The following is an 18,838-nucleotide window of genomic DNA, read 5'->3' on the forward strand; positions in this document are numbered from 1 at the left end:
TGAAGAAAGTCGTAAGTTTGGAATGGCTTGAGGGAAAGTTACTTAAAAGTGCGTTCTCTATTTTTTAGCCTGAAGGCAGCATTATTTTAACTGTCACTTGGACACCAGTGGAAGAAGGCGGGGTTCGAGAACTCCTCAGTTTTGTTGCAAATGGAATTGTCAAACACCAGGCGATTTTGCTTGGGAAAGCACAGGCGACAAAGAAGAAAAAGGTAATCTCTCTCTCTCTGCCTCTGGATGTTTTATTTTTAAAATTTACACAGAGAATGGGGTAAACGTACCTATTAAGCTCACCAAAATCTACATTGAGACATTTTTAGTGCACAAGATATCGGTTTCAGTACAAGTTATGTTAAAATAAAATATTAATCTCTCACACAATAATATTTAAATGTATTTTAAATGATAAAAGCATTTCATCATTAAATGCAAAAAGTCTGGCTGTGCTTAATGGGTACATTTTTGTACCCTTTAAGCACACCCCTGTTCCCATTAAACTCACATGATGTTTTATTAAAAATTCTTGTTTATTTTAAACAATCTTTCTAAAGCATATGTTTTATTTGAGTCAATAACAAAAAAAAAAAAACAGAAAACTAAAATCAGGCAACAAGGCATTCAATTTGATCAGTTATATATTCAGTGAAGTGTCATTCAAACACAACACCTAGACTAGTCCTTGTTCAGCTAAGTAACACATAAGTAACACAAAAATCAAATAAAAAAAACAAACCTATAAAACATTTAATTCATGGGGATGAACACGGAAACTAGCCTCATTATGAAGCCTCTTATTAAATGGATGTGAACTTAATTATATTCTCTTAAGGCTGGAATACACTACACGATTTTTGCCCTAAATTTCCACCATTTTACAGTCTGGAGAAGTTGACACTAGGGCTGTCAAAATAGCTGAAAAACTAAATTCGAATTTTTTACTTAAATATGATCAAAATTCGAATTCTATTCGAATTTAAAATGCATAATTTCAGTTAGGGTGAAGAAAAGCTTTTGGCTTCTTTCCTGAGGCCACAAGAGGGTGCATCGAGCATAAATATTACTAATGCACGTTTATTCAAAGTGCATAATGTTTAAAATAATGTTTATAAACCAATTATACTTAAGTTGCTTAAACAACTCTAAACAAAACAGCATCATGTATGTACAGTGGTGTGAAAAAGTGTTGGCCCCCTTCCTGATTTCTTATTTTTTTGCATGTTTGTCACACTTTAATGTTCATTTAAAAACACGAGTTGCAGTGGGATGGGGAAAACACCCTCCATAAAGTCATGAGGTATGCTTTTTCAAAGTTGAACTTGCATTAATTTTACATGGCTTTCTAAACATGCGGCTCCTTTGTGCGAGATGTGAGTGCAACGGTGATGGATGTCCCTCTAGAAAATGAGCGAAATATGTGTTCTGTGTGAACGGCTTGCTTTCAGTTTTGATGTAAACAAGATCTCCGCATTGATGTTCTCTTTTCCCACAATATTTCACACACAATTCAGGGCTCTACGCTTATTTTTCTTTTTAGGAGCACTTATGCTCCTAACTTTAAAAATTTAGGAGCACAGTCAAAAATTTAGGAGCACCTTCTAATCAATAATCCAAAATTTGATTAAAAAAAATTAGCCTTCCCTTTACGAGGTGATATTTGACTCAAAGTGATTTACAGTGGAATTTTGTTTTTACCTTTGTAATGCCATTTTTCTAACTTTATTATAAAAGTGTCATCTTTTGTCAAATTAAAAAAAAAATTTATTTTATAATCTTTTTAAAAATTCTAATTGAAACCATAGAATAAGAACAAGTAGAATAAGAAGAATAAGTTACTAATCAAATGAAATCAGTATTAAAATTAATTTGTACAGAGGTGGCACAGAAGAACACAAAAGTGGCTTGTAGGTGTATTTTCAGACATGCAATTAAATCCATAAATTCATGTTGAGATTAATGTTTTAAAAAATCTTGAATATAGAAATATTAAATGATTTAAAGAACTGAAAAGATACTTAAAAAATTAAACAAACTGCCAGCAGGTGGCGACAATCACTGATTTTATCACTGAATCATTCATTCAATTGATTCATTCGAACACGGCACAATTAATCTTTTATTTACACCGTCTACACTTTTCTTATGAAAGGATTCATGAGATATGTCTGTGATACATTACTGAACGCTGCAAAAACACGTAGAAACCTTTGAAGCTCCCCTCAGCCATCACAATCACAAATATGATGAAGATCTGGTCAGTCGCACTGGTGCTTCTAAATATTTTTTCATAGTCGTACGCAGTAGTTTTCAGTCGCAAATGCGACTGAAATGGTCGCACTGTAGAGCCCTGTGCCACTGATAAGGCTGCCTCCTTAACGCACATCTAAAATTGTAGGTGAATGTGGATTTTTATTTTAAATTCGACGAATATTCGAAATTCGATTATTTTTTTGACAGCCCTAGTTGGCACTAGTTGTCTGCTAGTGTGAGATCCTCAGTCGTTTAGTGTATGATGGCCAGTTTTCTTTTGTGACTATTTACAAAGTCTGTAAGTGTATGATGCCTGGTGTTTTAAAAATCAGTTCAGATTTTAAAAGCCATGTAGTGTATTCCAGCCTTTAGTCGCTTTTTTTTTTTCTGGACAGATAAGACAAGTTTCTGATAGCTCCTTTGTACGGACGACATGCCTCTTTCATCTTTGGGCATAAACTATAGAGTATGTCTAGATTTTGTCATCTTAAAGCTGTGAAAATTAGTTAATTATTTTATAAAGATTAACTTAAAGTGACAACAATCAGTTAATATTTAAAGTCTGTTTATGAAGTGTTTACATAGACGTTCAATGTGGAAGAGCTTAAAGGGAGCACACTGAGCTTAATTGGAGCAGCAACCATTTTTAATTAATAAATATTACATGAAATTTAAAGGACAATATTTTGCAAAATAAATAATCTAGGTCATTTGAGTTTATACATAATTTAATATGAACAACTATTATTGACTATTTATGAAATTATACTTTTCTTATTGATGTCACACTGAAGCTGTGTGATTTTCATAGTAGTGCACCCTTTAAGCTCACCTTACAAAAATATGAAATCTTTAAAAATTACAGCATTGTAAAACCACAGACCAGCAATAAACTGTCAATTTATAATATTATAGATTTAAAAATACGCATCTGCGCTATGTTGCTAAAACTATCTTTTGGATCTAACTTTAATTGGGCCTATTTCCCACATCCAAGTTCCAGGTTATAATATGCAAAGGTTAAAACCTTAATCTCTTAATTTTGCAGAAAGTAGTGAAACTTATCCAAAATATAGGCTTAAACATCTAAAAAAAAAAAAAAAAATTGCACATTTAAAGGCACAATATGTAAGGTTTTTTTATTAAAGGGGTCATATGATGCTTTTTTAAAGATCATTATTTTGTGTATTTGGTGTAACAGAATATGTTGACCAATGACGTCATAACCCCTCGATTTCCGGTTTTGTTTTGTAGAAAAAAACACTAAAGACGCTTTAATATGTTGTGCGTTTTAATAGACCGGTGACGACCGCACAGAGTAGCATTATAACAGAACTTTCAAATGTATCTAGTATGATAAAACAGCGCTGCTTTTTTTCCCCCACATACACACGACCGGAAGGAGCGGAAGCGGTCGACTGTGGCATAATAAAAGCTCCGCTGCTTTCGAGACGTGTGTCGCGCTCGTTCAGCGGCCTCGTTTCGCTTCGATGGCTTTCAGCCTCACCCTGCTTCATTCTACTACGCTAACAAATCATTAGCTCATCCATGAACATGATTTCTGCCCGAGTCCCGTCAGATTGCATCGGCTGTCGGGATGAAGACGACAACTCCCATGATTCCACACTCAGTCACAGCGTCATCAAACTACGCCTTTGTCTATTTGTTTATTTTGAATACGTGCCCTCTAGCGACGAAAATTACATATTGTGCCTTTAAGGAGCTACTCTTCTGGTGAAAGTTTTCAGACAGCTTTCAAAATGGCCGCCAGACAGTGTGAACACATACCTATATCTCAGCGTGCAATGGTCTTATTGACTTTGAAATTACAGGAGGTATGTAGTAACAAACACATCAATTGGTTAAGACATCAAGTACGATAACACATTTTTTTTTTTTTCTTTTTATAATCTGAGCTCAGAAATGGTAGTGTGCTTAATGGGTACGTGAGCTTAATAGGTATGCTTACCCTATGTGTTTTAGTATAATGTTGAGTGCTTACAAATTCTTGATTTGCAGAAAACCTTATGGGATTCAATTAAATCCAAGAAGGGTGTCCCGGCACCCTCAAAAGAGAAGAAAGTGTCTTCAATACCGATAAAGGCTGCAAATATGACATTTCATGTCTCACGCCAGTCGCAGTACAGAAAAGATAGAACATCCAACCCGTTGTTGCCATTAAACCAGGAACGGTCTGCCTATGGGTCCAATGCCATTAGGATGAATGCACCATCCTCCACTCCTGAGATGTCAAAGCCTGTTTTTGTGACGGAAAAGTTTGTTGATGTGCATTTGCAAAAAAACTCACCAGTGGTCGTCTTAGTACCAGCAGAGAGATTTTTGGATACACCTGGTAACAAGGATATGACTTTTTCACGTAAAGCAGAGTGCAAAGAAATCACAAGGGTTTTGAATAAAACACTCTCTCCTGCCAGCACCCCAGAGAGGTTTGGAAATCCTTTGTGCTTTCAGAGTCCACTTCCCATGATTGGACAATTTGCACAAGATCAAAGTCGAGAGCCAGAGAAACCGTCTTTGTCTGTAAAAGGAGCTCTGGATGTTATAGGATCAGATCTGTCGCATGCAGTGAGTCTGCCTAATGCTTGCTCAAGCTTTGATTTTTCTGTTTCTCTTGAGTCTGAAAAACCTGATCCAGAAAGATCATTTAGAGCGACAGCAGTCATTTCACCACCAGTTGAAGTCGCTCACCCAAGGTTGACTTTCTGTGTGAAACCCAACAAAGTCATAAGCGTTGAATCAAATCATGATGCATTTAGGCTCAAGGCATTACCTTTTAGCACCGCCACAGTGACCAAGTTGAGTAAAGTGGATGATGCCCTTGTTCCTGATGGTCCCAAGAAGTTTCCTGTGAATTCTACCACAGTGACCAAAGGCAAACCAGAAGCCTCTGTTGAGAGTCCAGGCTTGCGTAAGAAGAAAACTTCCAGACGCAGGCTCTTGGAGAAGACCGTGGAGCTCTCAGAAGCTAGTAATGCAGAATCCAACACAAGTTCTCCTGACAGTGCTTTACCTGTCATCAGCTCAGATTCAAGTCCAGATGTGGCACTAGAGTCCAAATTTTCTGTAACTTCAGTGCAGGTTACACAAGAGAAGCCAACCTCAAAGTTATCCCCTCCTGAACCGCTTTTGTCCTCTATATCTCCCATTCGACCTCAAGTTTTGACCATGGTTAGTAGCAGTCCGTCAAGTGGTCTGGAATTGGCAGCTGGTAACGTCTCTGACAAAGTGCAACCAGGTCTTTATCAGGACCAGTTTCCTGTGCAGAGTAAAAAGAGAAAAAGTGATGAGATTTTGAGAGGTCAGTCAGAAGATGAGGCAAACGTCCAAGCAAAAAAGTGCCGTGCTTCGACACATGCGACAGAGAGACCAAGCCATGAAAGAACGTTCACTTCAAGGTCCACATCTGGACAGCAACGCAAAGCTATAGGTAAGGCAAGTGTACTCCTTGTGAATGTCATACTAAAAATCTAGTATGCATTATCGAATACACACTGGTATACATTATTTGAGATATTTGGTCCAAAATATCTCAACATTAATGTCCAAATAATTTGGACATTGTAGGAGTTGAGAACTTTTTTTTTTTTTTCCTAAAGCTCCACCAAGCTCAAGAAAGTTCACAAAACCTCCACCAAAGAAATCCTCTCCAAAACCGACTCCAAAAGGTAAGAATACATTGTGTGCCGCCTTTTTAGAATGACATGTCTTAAAATAAGCTTTGAATAACGTGCACTACAAGTTCAGTATGACCAAGGATACCATTTAAATGTATTTCACCCATATAGATGGCCGGTCTGTGAAGTCACTGAGCATCTCGAGTCGAAAGCCTGCAAGGATCGTGGCTGTAGTGCAGGCCAAACTTACCTTTATAAAGCCATCACAGACTGGTATGTTTTTATGGCTACTTTCTTATAATTTCTTTTGTTGTATGGCATAACTTGCTTATATTGTACAATCTTGACAGCCATACCAAGGCATCCTCTGCCATTTGCTGCAAAGAACATGTTTTATGATGAGCGATGGATTGAGAAGCAGGAGCGGGGCTTTACTTGGTGGATGAATTATGTTCTCACTCCTGATGATTTCAAAGTTGCTACTGAAGTTACCAAAGGTAGGCGCTTTTGTTTTCTTCATGTAAGATTTTGAATCTTTTGCTTTTTAAGTAATTTCAGCAGCATTCTTGTAACATCTTTCTTCCTTTTATTGTGTCGTCTTAGTGAATGCCTTATCATTAACTATGGGGAACGACAAATTCAATATACCCAAAGCACCAACAAAAGAAGAGATGTCTTTTAGAACCTACACAGCCCGTCAACGGCTAAACCGCCTTCGGCGAGCAGCTTGCAAGCTTTTTACGTCAGACACCATGGTAAAGGCCATCCAGAGACTGGAGCTGGAAGTAGAAGCCAAGAGACTCCTTGTGCGAAAGGACAGACATCTCTGGAAGGACATAGGTATGAGATGCAATACGATATATGTTTTATCATTGTGAATTATGCTTGTATGACATGGGAAATCTCTTTATACAACCAAGTGTTTGTTGTAATGTTTTTGAGAAGTGTCTTATGCTCAGCAAGGCTGCGTTTATTTGATCAAAAATACAGTAAAACAGTGATTTTGTGAAATCGTATTATAATTTAAATATTTGTACTTTAATATATTTTAAAATGTAATTTATTCCGTGATTTAGCGCTGAATTTTCAGCATTACTACTCCAGATGATCCTTCAGAAATCATTCTAATATTCTGATTTAGTGCTAAAGAAACATGTTTTATTATCAACAGTTGTGCTGCTTAATATTTCTGTGGAAACCATGATAGGGTTGTTTTTTAGGATTCATTGATGAATAAAAATAAATCTTTTAACATTACAAATGTCATTACTGTCAATGTTTATCAATTTAATCTGTAATACTATTAATTAAAAAACAATCATACTACTAAAAACACTCTTACTATGCTAAATATTCTAAGTATTTGTTTTAATGGTCAAATTTTATTTTTAGTTTTTCAGCAAGCCTCTTAAAGGCACAATATGTAATTTTCGCCGCTAGAGGGCGCGTATTCAAAATAAACAAATAGACAAAGGCGTAGTTTGATGACGCTGTGACTGAGTGTGGAATCATGGGAGTTGTCGTCTTCATCCGGATATTTTAATAAAAAAATCTTACATATTGTGCCTTTAAGGTGAATCTTTTTCTGATTTTTCACCTTTTATTGTTCATTTCTCAGGTGAGCGTCAGAAAGTTCTTAACTGGCTGATATCATTCAATCCACTTTGGCTGCGAATCGGACTTGAGGTATTAATTTTTCTTTGTGAAAGCATAATGTTCATTTGTTGCTGAAAATATTACATTACATTATGATTTCATGTATGACATATCTCTTACCCATTCCTTTTTTCAGACAATCTATGGAGAGCTAATATCACTTGAAAGCAACAATGATGTCATGGGATTGGCCATGTTTATTCTTGGACGTCTCCTGTGGAACCCAGACTTAGCTGCTGAGTTCAGACACCCTAAAGTGCCTCATTTGTACAGAGATGGTAATTGAATTTGATTTTTGTTTAATTTTATTTTGAAATATTTCTATTTTTTTTCATAGTGTTTATTATTACTATTATTTCTTCTTACTTTTGCAAACAGTGTGTCTGCTACAACAGGTTCTTTATTTTTTCACTTTCACTCATCAGGCCACGAGGAGGCACTCTCTCGCTTCACTCTAAAGAAACTAATCCTGCTGGTCTGCTTTCTGGATAAAGCCAAAGAGTCCAGACTGATCGAACATGATCCTTGTTTGTTCTGCATGGATGCTGAATTTAAGGTGCATGCATCTATGTATATATACTGAACAAAATTATAAACGCAACACTTTTGTTTTTGCCCCCATTTTTCATGAGCTAACCAGAAAAAAGGCAGTTAAAACACAATAAGGAATTTCACAATAGTGCACTTTTTTTTTTCTCTAGACAAGCAAAGATCTGCTACTGGCGTTTTCTCGGGACTTCCTCAGCGGTGAAGGCATTTTGTCACGGCACCTCAGCCACTTGGGCCTAGCAGTATCCCATGTTCAGACTCCTCTGGATGAGTTCAACTTTGCTGTGAAGAATCTTGCTGTTGATTTGAGATGTGGCATTCGTTTGGTGTATGTTTGATTTGAAAATGTTAATTTTTGCATGTTTATTGTTCATGCGTCATAATGAAATATCATAGCTGTTGTTACCCAAGCCAATATTTAAATGTGACATTTAAAAAGCCTCCAAAATCCCATTATATACATCTTCATTAAATATTTCTATATTCATCTTCAGACGGGTCATGGAGCTCTTCACTCTGGACTGGACTTTGTCTAGAAAGCTGCGGATACCCGCTATTAGCCGCCTGCAGAAAGTGCACAATGTTGATGTTGCACTACAGGTTCTGAAAGACAAAGGTGTTGACCTTAAAGATGAGCATGGTGAGTTTCATGACAGTAAATAACTAGCAATGCCTTTATAATCTGGGGGAAAAAACTCAAACTGAATTTGCTTCCATTATCTTGAAGGAGCGAACATTGACTCCAGAGACATTGTGGATGGACACAGGGAAAAGACCCTAAACCTTCTGTGGAAAATCATATTTGCCTTCCAGGTATCAACTAGGGCTGAATAACATATCTTCCAGTCCCCTTTTTTGGATAAATAATCCGTTTGACTGTTGCTAATTTTTACCTTTCAATATCGTATGTGTGACCTTTTAAACATTGACCTTACATTCTGATGTATTTTAATTTTCATAGGTGGAAGTACTACTTGATGAGAATCAACTCAAAGAGGAAATCAGTTTCCTCAGGAAAACATGGAGGACTAAACAGAAGCTGGCCTCATTAATGGCTAACAGTGGGGTTGCAGTGACAAGGATGAAGTCAAGGCAAGCATTTGAACATCCCAGCCAAAAAGTGACACTGCTCATGGACTGGGTCAATGCTGTTTGTGAGTTCTACAACATAAAGGTGAGTCACATTAAAGAAATAGTTTGCTCGTTTATTCACTCTGCAGAGACTTATTATTACATGTTTTTTTGAAATAAGGTATCCTGCATAGGATCCTTCTCTGAACAAAATCTCTCCATTATTTTTCCAGGCTGAAAATTTCACAGTGTCATTCTCAGATGGTCGTATCCTGTGCTACCTCATTCATCATTACCACCCTGGTCATCTCCCTGCAGAAGAGATTCAACAGAGAACAACGCAGACCATTGAATGTGGCCATCGTGGCAGAGTGGAGCTCAATAACTCCTCGACTGACTCAGACTGCTCTTTTGAAAATTTGCCCACAATACAAACTGGTACTTTGAGTAAATGACTTTTTTTAATTTATATATTTAAGATTAAGCATTCCTATAATAGTGTGGTAACTTATACAATTTAACACTGTAAATGTCTCAGAACGGTTTGCTTTTTTGCCTTTGGTTCAGAATCCCCGTCAGTGGACTTTAAAGAGCTACTTGAGAAAGAGAGAAGTAACTTTCAGTTGGTGAACACTGCTGTGTCTTATCTTGGAGGGGTGCCTGCTATGATAAATCCAGAGGATATGTCCAACACTATACCAAATGAAAAGGTAAAAATAATTGTAATCCCCTTCCACATTTTGGGTTAGCAGCAAAACATACATAAAAAATCTGAGGTTGTGTAGAAATACTTTTCATATTAATGTATATTTAATGCGTATTGATAAATTGTGACTATTTGTTTTAAACTCAGGTTGTCACATGCTACCTCTCCTTCCTCTGTGCCCGTCTTTTGGATCTCCGCAATGAAACAAGAGCAGCCCGGGTCATCCAGGGTGCATGGCGGAGATACAAGCTACAAAAGAACATTGAGCTTATTCAGGTAACGGTAGAGTTTTTCTAATTTTAAGCTGCTTGGAACCTTGCTGTGCTTAGATTTTTTGTCTTATATTGAATATGCTCTGCATGCACAGCAAAGGAACCTGGCTGCTACTAAAATTCAAGCCCTTGTGCGGAAGTTCATCTTGAGAAGAAGAATGATCAAACAGAATAATGCAGCCATCATAATCCAAACATTCTGGAGAGGATACGTTGCACGGGAAAAGTTGAGAGTGCTGAAAAAAGAGAAACAGTTTGCTCTTCAAAATGCAGCTGCAACTGTAATTCAGGTATATTCAGGATTAAGACAATATGTAATACAGCTCATCCTGTACCGCTGTACCTAGTAAAATTTTAATATTTCAGCAGTTAGCCAATTAATAGATCAATTATAGATCTATCTCTAGATGGCTAATCTTAATTAGAATTTTCTTGTCCTCCCATAGAAAACATACAAAGCTTGGAGGATTCAAAGTCTCCTAAAGAAAAACCATGCTGCCTCTGTAATCCAAGCAGCTTTCCGGAAATGGGACGCAAAGAAATTGCTGGAAGGAAATGCTGCAGCCTTGCGCATTCAAGCATGGTACAGAATGCGGCGTTGTAAAACCCAGTACCTGGATATGAAAAGCAAAGCAGTTTGTGTTCAAGCATGGTTTAGAGGTCACCTTCAAAGATGCAAGTTCCAGACTTTAAAGAAAAGGCATAATGCTTCAGTTGTCATTCAGAGTGCATTCAGGGCTTACCTCGTCAGACAACACATATCTAAAATGAAGCAAAATGCAGTTTTGATTCAGAGGTGGTTCCGAGCATGCATGCTAAGGAAAGCAGAACAGAAGAGATACTTCAAGATTAAATCGGCAGTTCTTGCTCTGCAAGCAGCTTTCCGTGGCTGGAAGGTCCGACGATCTGTGGCTCAGCGCCACCAAGCTGCACTTCTGATTCAAGCTGCTTTCAGGCGGTTTATGGCTCAAAGGCACTATTTATGTTTAAAAAGATCGGCCATTGTTCTGCAACAGAGATACAGAGCAAAAGTACTTGGAGACAAATTGCGACAAAAGTATATGGCTCTTAAACTCGCTTCAGTGACAATTCAAGCAATTTGGCGAGGACGAGCTGAGAGGAAGAAGATCAGTCAACTCCACAGATTTGCCGTAATCATTCAGTCAAACTACCGTAGATATGTGGCACAGACACGTTTTTTGGAAATGAAACAGGCTGCCGTAGTCATTCAAAGACAATACACAGCCTTCAAAGATGGACGGAAGGTGTACGCAGAATACACTGAAATTAAAAGAGCGACCATTGTGCTACAGGGTGCTTATCGTGGCAAGAGAGCAAGACAAGAACGGCAGAAGAAAAACAAAGCAGCAACTTTGATTCAGTCTGTGATAAGAGCACATAGGTGCCGTCAGAGGTTTTTAGCTCTAAAACGTGCTGCTATTGTCATTCAGCAACGTCATCGGGCTTTAGCACTTGGATGGTTGGAAAGAAACCATTACGTCCATTTGAGGCAGGCAACTATAACTCTACAGGCCATATATCGGGGTTCCAAAGTGAGGCAAAATCTGAGACGAGAGCATCAAGCTGCTACTATCATTCAAGCTCAATTCCGAATGCATAAGGTACGCGTTGCCTTTCTTGCTGCAAAGTGTGCAGCTATCATCATACAGCAGCAATACAGAGCCTACAGAGTTGTCAAATGCATGCAAGCTACTTACTTGCAAATGAAAAATGCCGCTATAGTTATTCAGTCAGCATTCAGGGGAATGAAAGTTCGCAACTACTTAAGAAAATCTCACCAAGCTGCAACAGTGATTCAGGCACATTTCCGTGGACATTCCCAACTCAAGAAGTACCAAAGACAACAGTGGGCCGCATCCATTTTACAGCAGCGATTCAGGGCAATGATGACTAAAAATGCTGTCGTGAAGAGATATGCAGCCATAAAAACAGCGGCCATATGTATCCAGTCAGCTTTCCGTGGAATGATGGTGAGAAAGCAGATTGCAGAAAGGCACAAATCTGCAAAAATGATCCAGAAGACATATAGAGCATACAAGCAACGCCGTGATTACCTTGCTCTCAGAAATGCCACTATTCGTATTCAGCAACAGTATAGAGCAATTGTAAGTGCAAGGCAACAACATAAAAGGTTTTGCTCCTTGAGAGCAGCTGCCATCACCTTGCAGTCTATGTACCGAGGGATGAGATTAAGGAAAGAAATCGATAGAAAGCATAAAGCGGCCACTGTGATTCAGGCAATGTACAAAATGTACAGAACTCAAGTGCCATTCCAAGCTATGAAACTGGCTGCATTGGTCATACAGAGGCAATGCAGGTGCCATCTACTGAGAAAAGAGGCGAGAGAGAACTTTTTGAAGCTACGGTGTAGTGCAATTGCAATTCAGACAATTTACAGAGGAAACCGTTTACGCCGTGACATTGCTAGAATGAATTTTGCAGCCACAGTCATTCAACGGAAGTACCTTGCCTACAAACAAAGAAAGTGCTTTTTGTCTATCAGAGCTGCTGTTGAATTCTGTCAACGACACTATCGATCCGTTTTGGTAGCAAGGCATGATCGGAGAGATTATTTTGCTAAACGCCGAGCTGTTGTTGCAATCCAAGCAACTTTCAGAGGAATGCAGGCCCGGCGACAGATCCGAAGAGAGCATGAAGCTGCAACAATCATTCAGTCCCATGTGAGAAAACACATCCTCAAGTTGCGCTTCCAGCGACTTCGGTGGGCGGTCTGTACTGTTCAGCAGCGTTTCAGAGCTAACAAAATGATGAAACGAGAGATGGCAGCACTGCAGGAACAGAAGAGTGCTGCCTTGATTCTGCAAGCAGCCTATCGTGGCATGAAGTCCAGACAGACTTTGAAGCAAATTCATCAGGCTGCCACCATCGTTCAGGCAACTTTCAGAGCTTATAGTGCTCATAAAAGGTATTTAGCCATGAAATGCGCTGCCATTGTCATTCAGCAAAGGTACCGTGCCACAAGTGTAGCGAAACAGCAGAGAAAGCATTTTCTTGAAATGTGCCAAGGTGCACTTGTTGTTCAGGCATGTTATAGAGGTCTTAAAGTTAGAAGGAAAGTACTACAACAGCGTCAAGCAGCTGTCTTGATTCAGTCTTATTTTAGGAGACACAAAGAGATGGCTAAGTACCAGGCCATGAGGTTGTCAGCTATCGTTATCCAGAGCCATTACAGGTCATACACCCAGGCCAGAGCAGATCGTGAAAACTATTTATGTTTAAGAAAGTCAGCCATTGTCATTCAAGCAGCTTATTGTGGCAAGAGAGCAAGACAAGAACTGCAGAAGAAAAACAAAGCAGCAACTTTGATTCAGTCTGTGATAAGAGCACATAGGTGCCGTCAGAGATTTTTAGCTCTAAAACGTGCTGCTATTGTCATTCAGCAACGTCATTGTGCTTTAGCACTTGGACGGTTGGAAAGAAACCATTATGTCCATTTGAGGCAGGCAACTATAACTCTACAGGCCATATATCGGGGTTCCAAAGTGAGGCAAAATCTGAGACAAGAGCATCAAGCCGCTACTATCATTCAAGCTCAATTCCAAATGCATAAGGTACGCGTTGCCTTTCTTGCTGCAAAGTGTGCAGCTATCATCATACAGCAGCAATACAGAGCCTACAGAGTTGGCAAATGCATGCAAGCTACTTACTTGCAAATGAAAAATGCCGCTGTAGTTATTCAGTCAGCAGAGCAATTGTAAGTGCAAGGCAACAACGTAAAAGGTTTTGCTCCTTGAGAGCAGCTGCCATCACCTTGCAGTCTATGTACCGAGGGATGAGTTTAAGGAAAGAAATTGATAGAAAGCATAAAGCGGCCACTGTGATTCAGGCAATGTACAAAATGTACAGAACTCGAGTGCCATTCCAAGCTATGAAACTGGCTGCATTGGTCATACAGAGGCAATACAGGTGCCATCTACTGAGAAAAGAGGAGAGAGAGAACTTTTTGAAGCTACGGTGTAGTGCAATTGCAATTCAGGCAGTTTACAGAGGAAACCGTTTACGCCGTGACATTGCTAGAATGAATTTTGCAGCCACAGTCATTCAACGGAAGTACCTTGCCTACAAACAAAGAAAGTGCTTTTTGTCTATCAGAGCTGCTGTTGAATTCTGTCAACGACACTATCGATCCGTTTTGGTAGCAAGGCATGATCGGAGAGATTATTTTGCTAAACGCCGAGCTGTTGTTGCAATCCAAGCAACTTTCAGAGGAATGCAGGCCCGGCGACAGATCCGAAGAGAGCATGAAGCTGCAACAATCATTCAGTCCCATGTGAGAAAACACATCCTCAAGTTGCGCTTCCAGCGACTTCGGTGGGCGGTCTGTACTGTTCAGCAGCGTTTCAGAGCTAACAAAATGATGAAACGAGAGATGGCAGCACTGCAGGAACAGAAGAGTGCTGCCTTGATTCTGCAAGCAGCCTATCGTGGCATGAAGTCCAGACAGACTTTGAAGCAAATCCATCAGGCTGCCACCACCGTTCAGGCAACTTTCAGAGCTTATAGTGCTCGTAAACGGTATTTAGCCATGAAATGCGCTGCCATTGTCATTCAGCAAAGGTACCATGCCACAAATGTAGCGAAGCAGCAGAGAAAGCATTTTCTTGAAATGTGCCAAGGTGCACTTGTTGTTCAGGCATGTTATAGAGGTCTTAAAGTTAGAAGGAAACTAGTACAACAGTGTCAAGCAGCTGTCTTGATTCAGTCTTGTTTTAGGAGACACAAAGAGATGGCTAAGTATCAGGCCATGAGGTTGTCAGCTATCATTATCCAGAGCCATTACAGGTCATACACCCAGGCCAGAGCAGATCGTGAGAACTATCTACGTTTAAGAAAGTCAGTCATTGTCATTCAAGTAGCCTTTCGAGGACACTCTCTAAGGAGACAATTGGCAGAAAAGCAAGAAGCATCCATCATCATACAGGCTGCTTTCCAGATGTATCAGCAGAGGTCAGCATTTAAGAGACAGCACTGGGCAGCCAGGGTTCTCCAACAGCGATTTAGAGCCCTGAAACTTCGAGACGAGCAGATGTGTAGATACCAGCAGGTAAGAAATGCCGCTGTATGCCTGCAGAAGTCTTTCAGAGGGATGAAGGGGAGAGAACTGGCCAGATGGACCAAGGCCGCAAGAACCATCCAGTCCTACCTAAGGATGGCTGTCCAACGACAACGTTTCTTGAAAGAAAAGGCTGCTGCAATCACGATTCAGTCTGCGTACAGAGGCCATTGCGCCAGAGTTCAGCATGCCAGGATGCAAGCAAGTGCAACACTCATCCAAAAGTGGTACAGATCATGTAAACTGGTCCAGAAAGATCGAAATGGTTTTGTTGCTCTTAAGCAAGCTACGCTTACCTTGCAATCTGCATTGCGTGGAATGCTAGTGAGGAGGCTTGCAAAAAGAAGGCGGGCTGCAATCAAGATTCAGTCTGCTATGCGCATGCATGTACACCGCAAGCGGTACGTGTTGCTCCGCTCAAGTGTCCTGAAGTTGCAAGCTCATTACAGAATGTTTGTGGACCGGAGAAGATGCTGCAGGTTGCAGGCTGCAACTGTTTCTCTCCAAAAGCGTTACAGAGCTCATAGGGCAACAGCGGAGCAGAGGAGCAGTGGACACGCAGTGCGTGGACACATTGAGTACAGAAGATTTCAGAGATTGCGTGCAAGTGCCATCACAATTCAGGTATGCATGCAATTCACTATACTTGTATTCTGTCTTATCATTTGTTTTATCCTGTATCACTTTGGAAATTCAACAGAAGTGTGTAGGAGGTTTAACTGGGAAGGCAAAACCTTTTCTTTTTTTTTAACCCTCAAACAGGCACATTATCGGGGGATGATTGAAAGACGCCTGTTTCAGCATCTCAAGGAATCTGTTTTGGTTATACAGAAGCATTACAGAGCTTTTCGCCTCTGCCAGAGAGAGCGTGCACAGTTTCTTCAACTGCAAAAGTCAGCTGTTCTGATACAAGTAAGCATGTAAAAACATGTAAAATTACATTTGATTAAATTTTTCTTATTTTTTCCGTGAATCTCTAGCACCTGTTACTGCAAAAATCCTGCTTCTGTTTCTGTTTATTGTAATATACACTTTTGTGTTTCTGCTGATGATCCAATTTTAGATTTTTGGATTTAAGTGTGTATATTTGATTTTCATGTTCGGTTTATCTCTGGTTTACCTCAGACAGCATTTTGGGCTTATCAAACAAGACAACATGCTGTGCGAGCACAAGCTGCCCGGAAAATTCAGGCCTGGTTCCGAGGACACATAGCTAGACAAAACTACATTTTAAAACAAGCTGCTGTTGCAACCATTAGTCGGTGTATTCAAGCAAGACGCCAACGTTCAAGGTAACAAATAAAGGATATTTTATTATTCTCTTCTGCTTTTAAATTGTGTCACATGGAGTCACAACATGACCATTTGTCCTCCACTCCAAGATTTCTAGCAGTCCAGCGCAGTGTCCGAGTCATTCAGCAAAGAATGAGGGAAACCCTAATTGCCAGAAAACAGCATGCTGACTTCCTGAGGTTTAGAAAGTCTGTTCTATACATCCAGGCATTGTGGAGAGGTCAAAGAGTGAGAGATTCCATTCAAAAGGTACTTGTTCTTTATGTGGGAATCAATATTTATTATAAAGGAATTACTAATATAATTCTGTCTTTAAGGGGCAGTCGTGTTTGACTTATACTGACACCTAGTTGAGTGGAAGCAGCATTACACTAAAGCAAAGTTTACAATTGCTGTTGTAGAAATGTGTTGTCAACTAACATTAGCATATTCCATGAGTGAAAGTATTGAATATAGGAGATTACTGAGATATATTTAGTGGTATTTGGCTGGTTAAGGGATCATGACGTGACCCACTTTTTAATAAGAAAAAAAAGAGATTGAGTGCACCTTTTAAATGTTGGTGAACTTTGCTTTGAAATGTCACACTGTTTTGTCACCAGTTTGTATAAATTCCGGTAAGCAAAATAGACCTTGTGCAGTGATGACATTGCTCTGTAAATACACAGTCTAACTAAAGTTTATTATTTGCAGATAAAAAAAGTTTCAGGGAAACCGTTATCAAAGTCCATTCATTTATACAGAAATTGATGACATTATCCTGTGTAATTTTGCTTGTATTGCCAAGTATTTATTTTGGTCTGTTAGGTCTTGATTTATTTTTTAAATAATTGGGTCGATTTTGTTGTGCTACATAGGGATGGGCGATACCCCTTATTTTGTTTTCGATACGATACCGATATTTTTCAAGGCAGTATCGTCGATATCGATACCGATTCGATACTTCTGCACTAAACTTTTAAATTATTAAATGTATTAAATTATTAAATTACTAAGAGTAAAATGGGTAATGTAAACCACTTAACTTTGTTTAAAACGCATTTTAACCCGTTTAATCCCAAATTTTTCCCAGACATGAAAATATCCAAATGATGTGTCATTTGTTTGAGTATCGATACTTTCGATATTCGCGTCAGTATCGATACTTCGGATCGATACGCCCATCCCTAGTGCTACATAGAAAACTTTTGCTTTGACTTACAAAGAACTGCTGAAGCAGCTATAGAAACAATCCTTTTATTCACAAATGTATTTTGACATAAATGTTGTTTAGCAACTTTTGAAATCATCACTAATCCTTCAGTCTATTCTTTTTCCACAGCAAATAACAGCTGCTGTGAAGATACAGTCAGCTTTCAGAGGCTTTAGTCAAAGATGTCGATATCGCCAACAGAGAGATGCTGCCATAATTCTACAGCGCCATTTCCGATTTTTACACCTGGCCAGAATTAAAGAAGAAAATCTAAGACGACGACACAATGCCACTGTCTATCTTCAGGCTTTGTGGCGTGGTTGGCTTGCGAGACAACAGGCAAGTTTTCTTTATATCTATGAGTAATGTTGTTATTGACTTGCACAAGTAATTGGCTATTTAAAGGATTAGTTCACTTCCAGAATGAAAATTCTGTCATCATTTACTCACCCTCCATTTGTTCCAAATCTGTACGAGTTTCTTTCTTCTGTTAAACACAAACAAAGATATTGGTATTCGAACAGTTGAAAAAAAAAGTAGGAAAAAAATACTATGGAAGTCAGTGGTGCTCATCAGCTGTTTGGATACCAACATTTTTCAAAATATCTTTTGTGTTCAACAGAACAAAGAAACTCGTACAGATTTGGAACAAGTGGAGGGTAAGTAAATGATGATAGAATTTTTATTCTGGAAGTGAACTAATCCTTTAAAGGGGTCATCGGATGCCCATTTTCCACAAGTTGATATGATTCTTTAGGGTCTTAATGAAAAGTCTGTAACATAGTTTGGTTAATTTCTCAATGGTAGTGTAAAACAACACCGTTTTTTACCTGTCAAAAATAGCTCTGTCTAGAGCAAGCCGTTTTATTGCATGTCGCTTTAAAAGTTTAAATGCAAATGAGCTCTGCTCACCCTGCCCCTCTCTTCCGAGCCGCTCTCTGAGAGATGGTAAACTTTAGCCGCATTCATCGTGAAACTTGCTAACTAGCACATTATTAGGAAAGGCAATTTGTAAAGATTCATTAAAAAAAACCTTACACTCCTTCTGGAGGTGAAGCTGGATCACGAATGATTCACGCGAAGATAGACACATTTAGGTAGATCGGGGGGGGGGGGGGGGGT

The 18,838-nt window shown here is 39.2% G+C and overlaps 1 protein-coding gene across 1 annotated transcript in view; it reads left to right on the forward strand.

Moving 5' to 3' along the window:
• LOC107664681 (abnormal spindle-like microcephaly-associated protein homolog) overlaps positions 1 to 18,838 on the forward strand; it is a 47,399-nt gene that overhangs the window by 1,188 nt on the left and 27,373 nt on the right. The window contains exons 2-24 of the mRNA XM_016455325.1: positions 69 to 212; positions 4,267 to 5,695; positions 5,865 to 5,933; positions 6,054 to 6,155; positions 6,233 to 6,379; positions 6,486 to 6,722; positions 7,501 to 7,568; positions 7,675 to 7,816; positions 7,964 to 8,094; positions 8,240 to 8,415; positions 8,582 to 8,727; positions 8,815 to 8,900; positions 9,049 to 9,261; positions 9,392 to 9,596; positions 9,726 to 9,868; positions 10,012 to 10,140; positions 10,232 to 10,426; positions 10,583 to 13,317; positions 14,271 to 15,855; positions 15,994 to 16,143; positions 16,357 to 16,523; positions 16,614 to 16,773; positions 17,846 to 18,055. Of these exons, the coding sequence (XP_016310811.1) occupies positions 69 to 212; positions 4,267 to 5,695; positions 5,865 to 5,933; positions 6,054 to 6,155; positions 6,233 to 6,379; positions 6,486 to 6,722; positions 7,501 to 7,568; positions 7,675 to 7,816; positions 7,964 to 8,094; positions 8,240 to 8,415; positions 8,582 to 8,727; positions 8,815 to 8,900; positions 9,049 to 9,261; positions 9,392 to 9,596; positions 9,726 to 9,868; positions 10,012 to 10,140; positions 10,232 to 10,426; positions 10,583 to 13,317; positions 14,271 to 15,855; positions 15,994 to 16,143; positions 16,357 to 16,523; positions 16,614 to 16,773; positions 17,846 to 18,055 (8,769 nt within the window). The remainder of the gene's footprint in view (positions 1 to 68; positions 213 to 4,266; positions 5,696 to 5,864; positions 5,934 to 6,053; positions 6,156 to 6,232; positions 6,380 to 6,485; positions 6,723 to 7,500; positions 7,569 to 7,674; positions 7,817 to 7,963; positions 8,095 to 8,239; positions 8,416 to 8,581; positions 8,728 to 8,814; positions 8,901 to 9,048; positions 9,262 to 9,391; positions 9,597 to 9,725; positions 9,869 to 10,011; positions 10,141 to 10,231; positions 10,427 to 10,582; positions 13,318 to 14,270; positions 15,856 to 15,993; positions 16,144 to 16,356; positions 16,524 to 16,613; positions 16,774 to 17,845; positions 18,056 to 18,838) is intronic.

This window comes from Sinocyclocheilus anshuiensis, unplaced genomic scaffold (assembly GCF_001515605.1).
Source record: "Sinocyclocheilus anshuiensis isolate Anshui unplaced genomic scaffold, SAMN03320099.WGS_v1.1 scaffold417, whole genome shotgun sequence".
NCBI lineage: Eukaryota > Metazoa > Chordata > Actinopteri > Cypriniformes > Cyprinidae > Sinocyclocheilus > Sinocyclocheilus anshuiensis.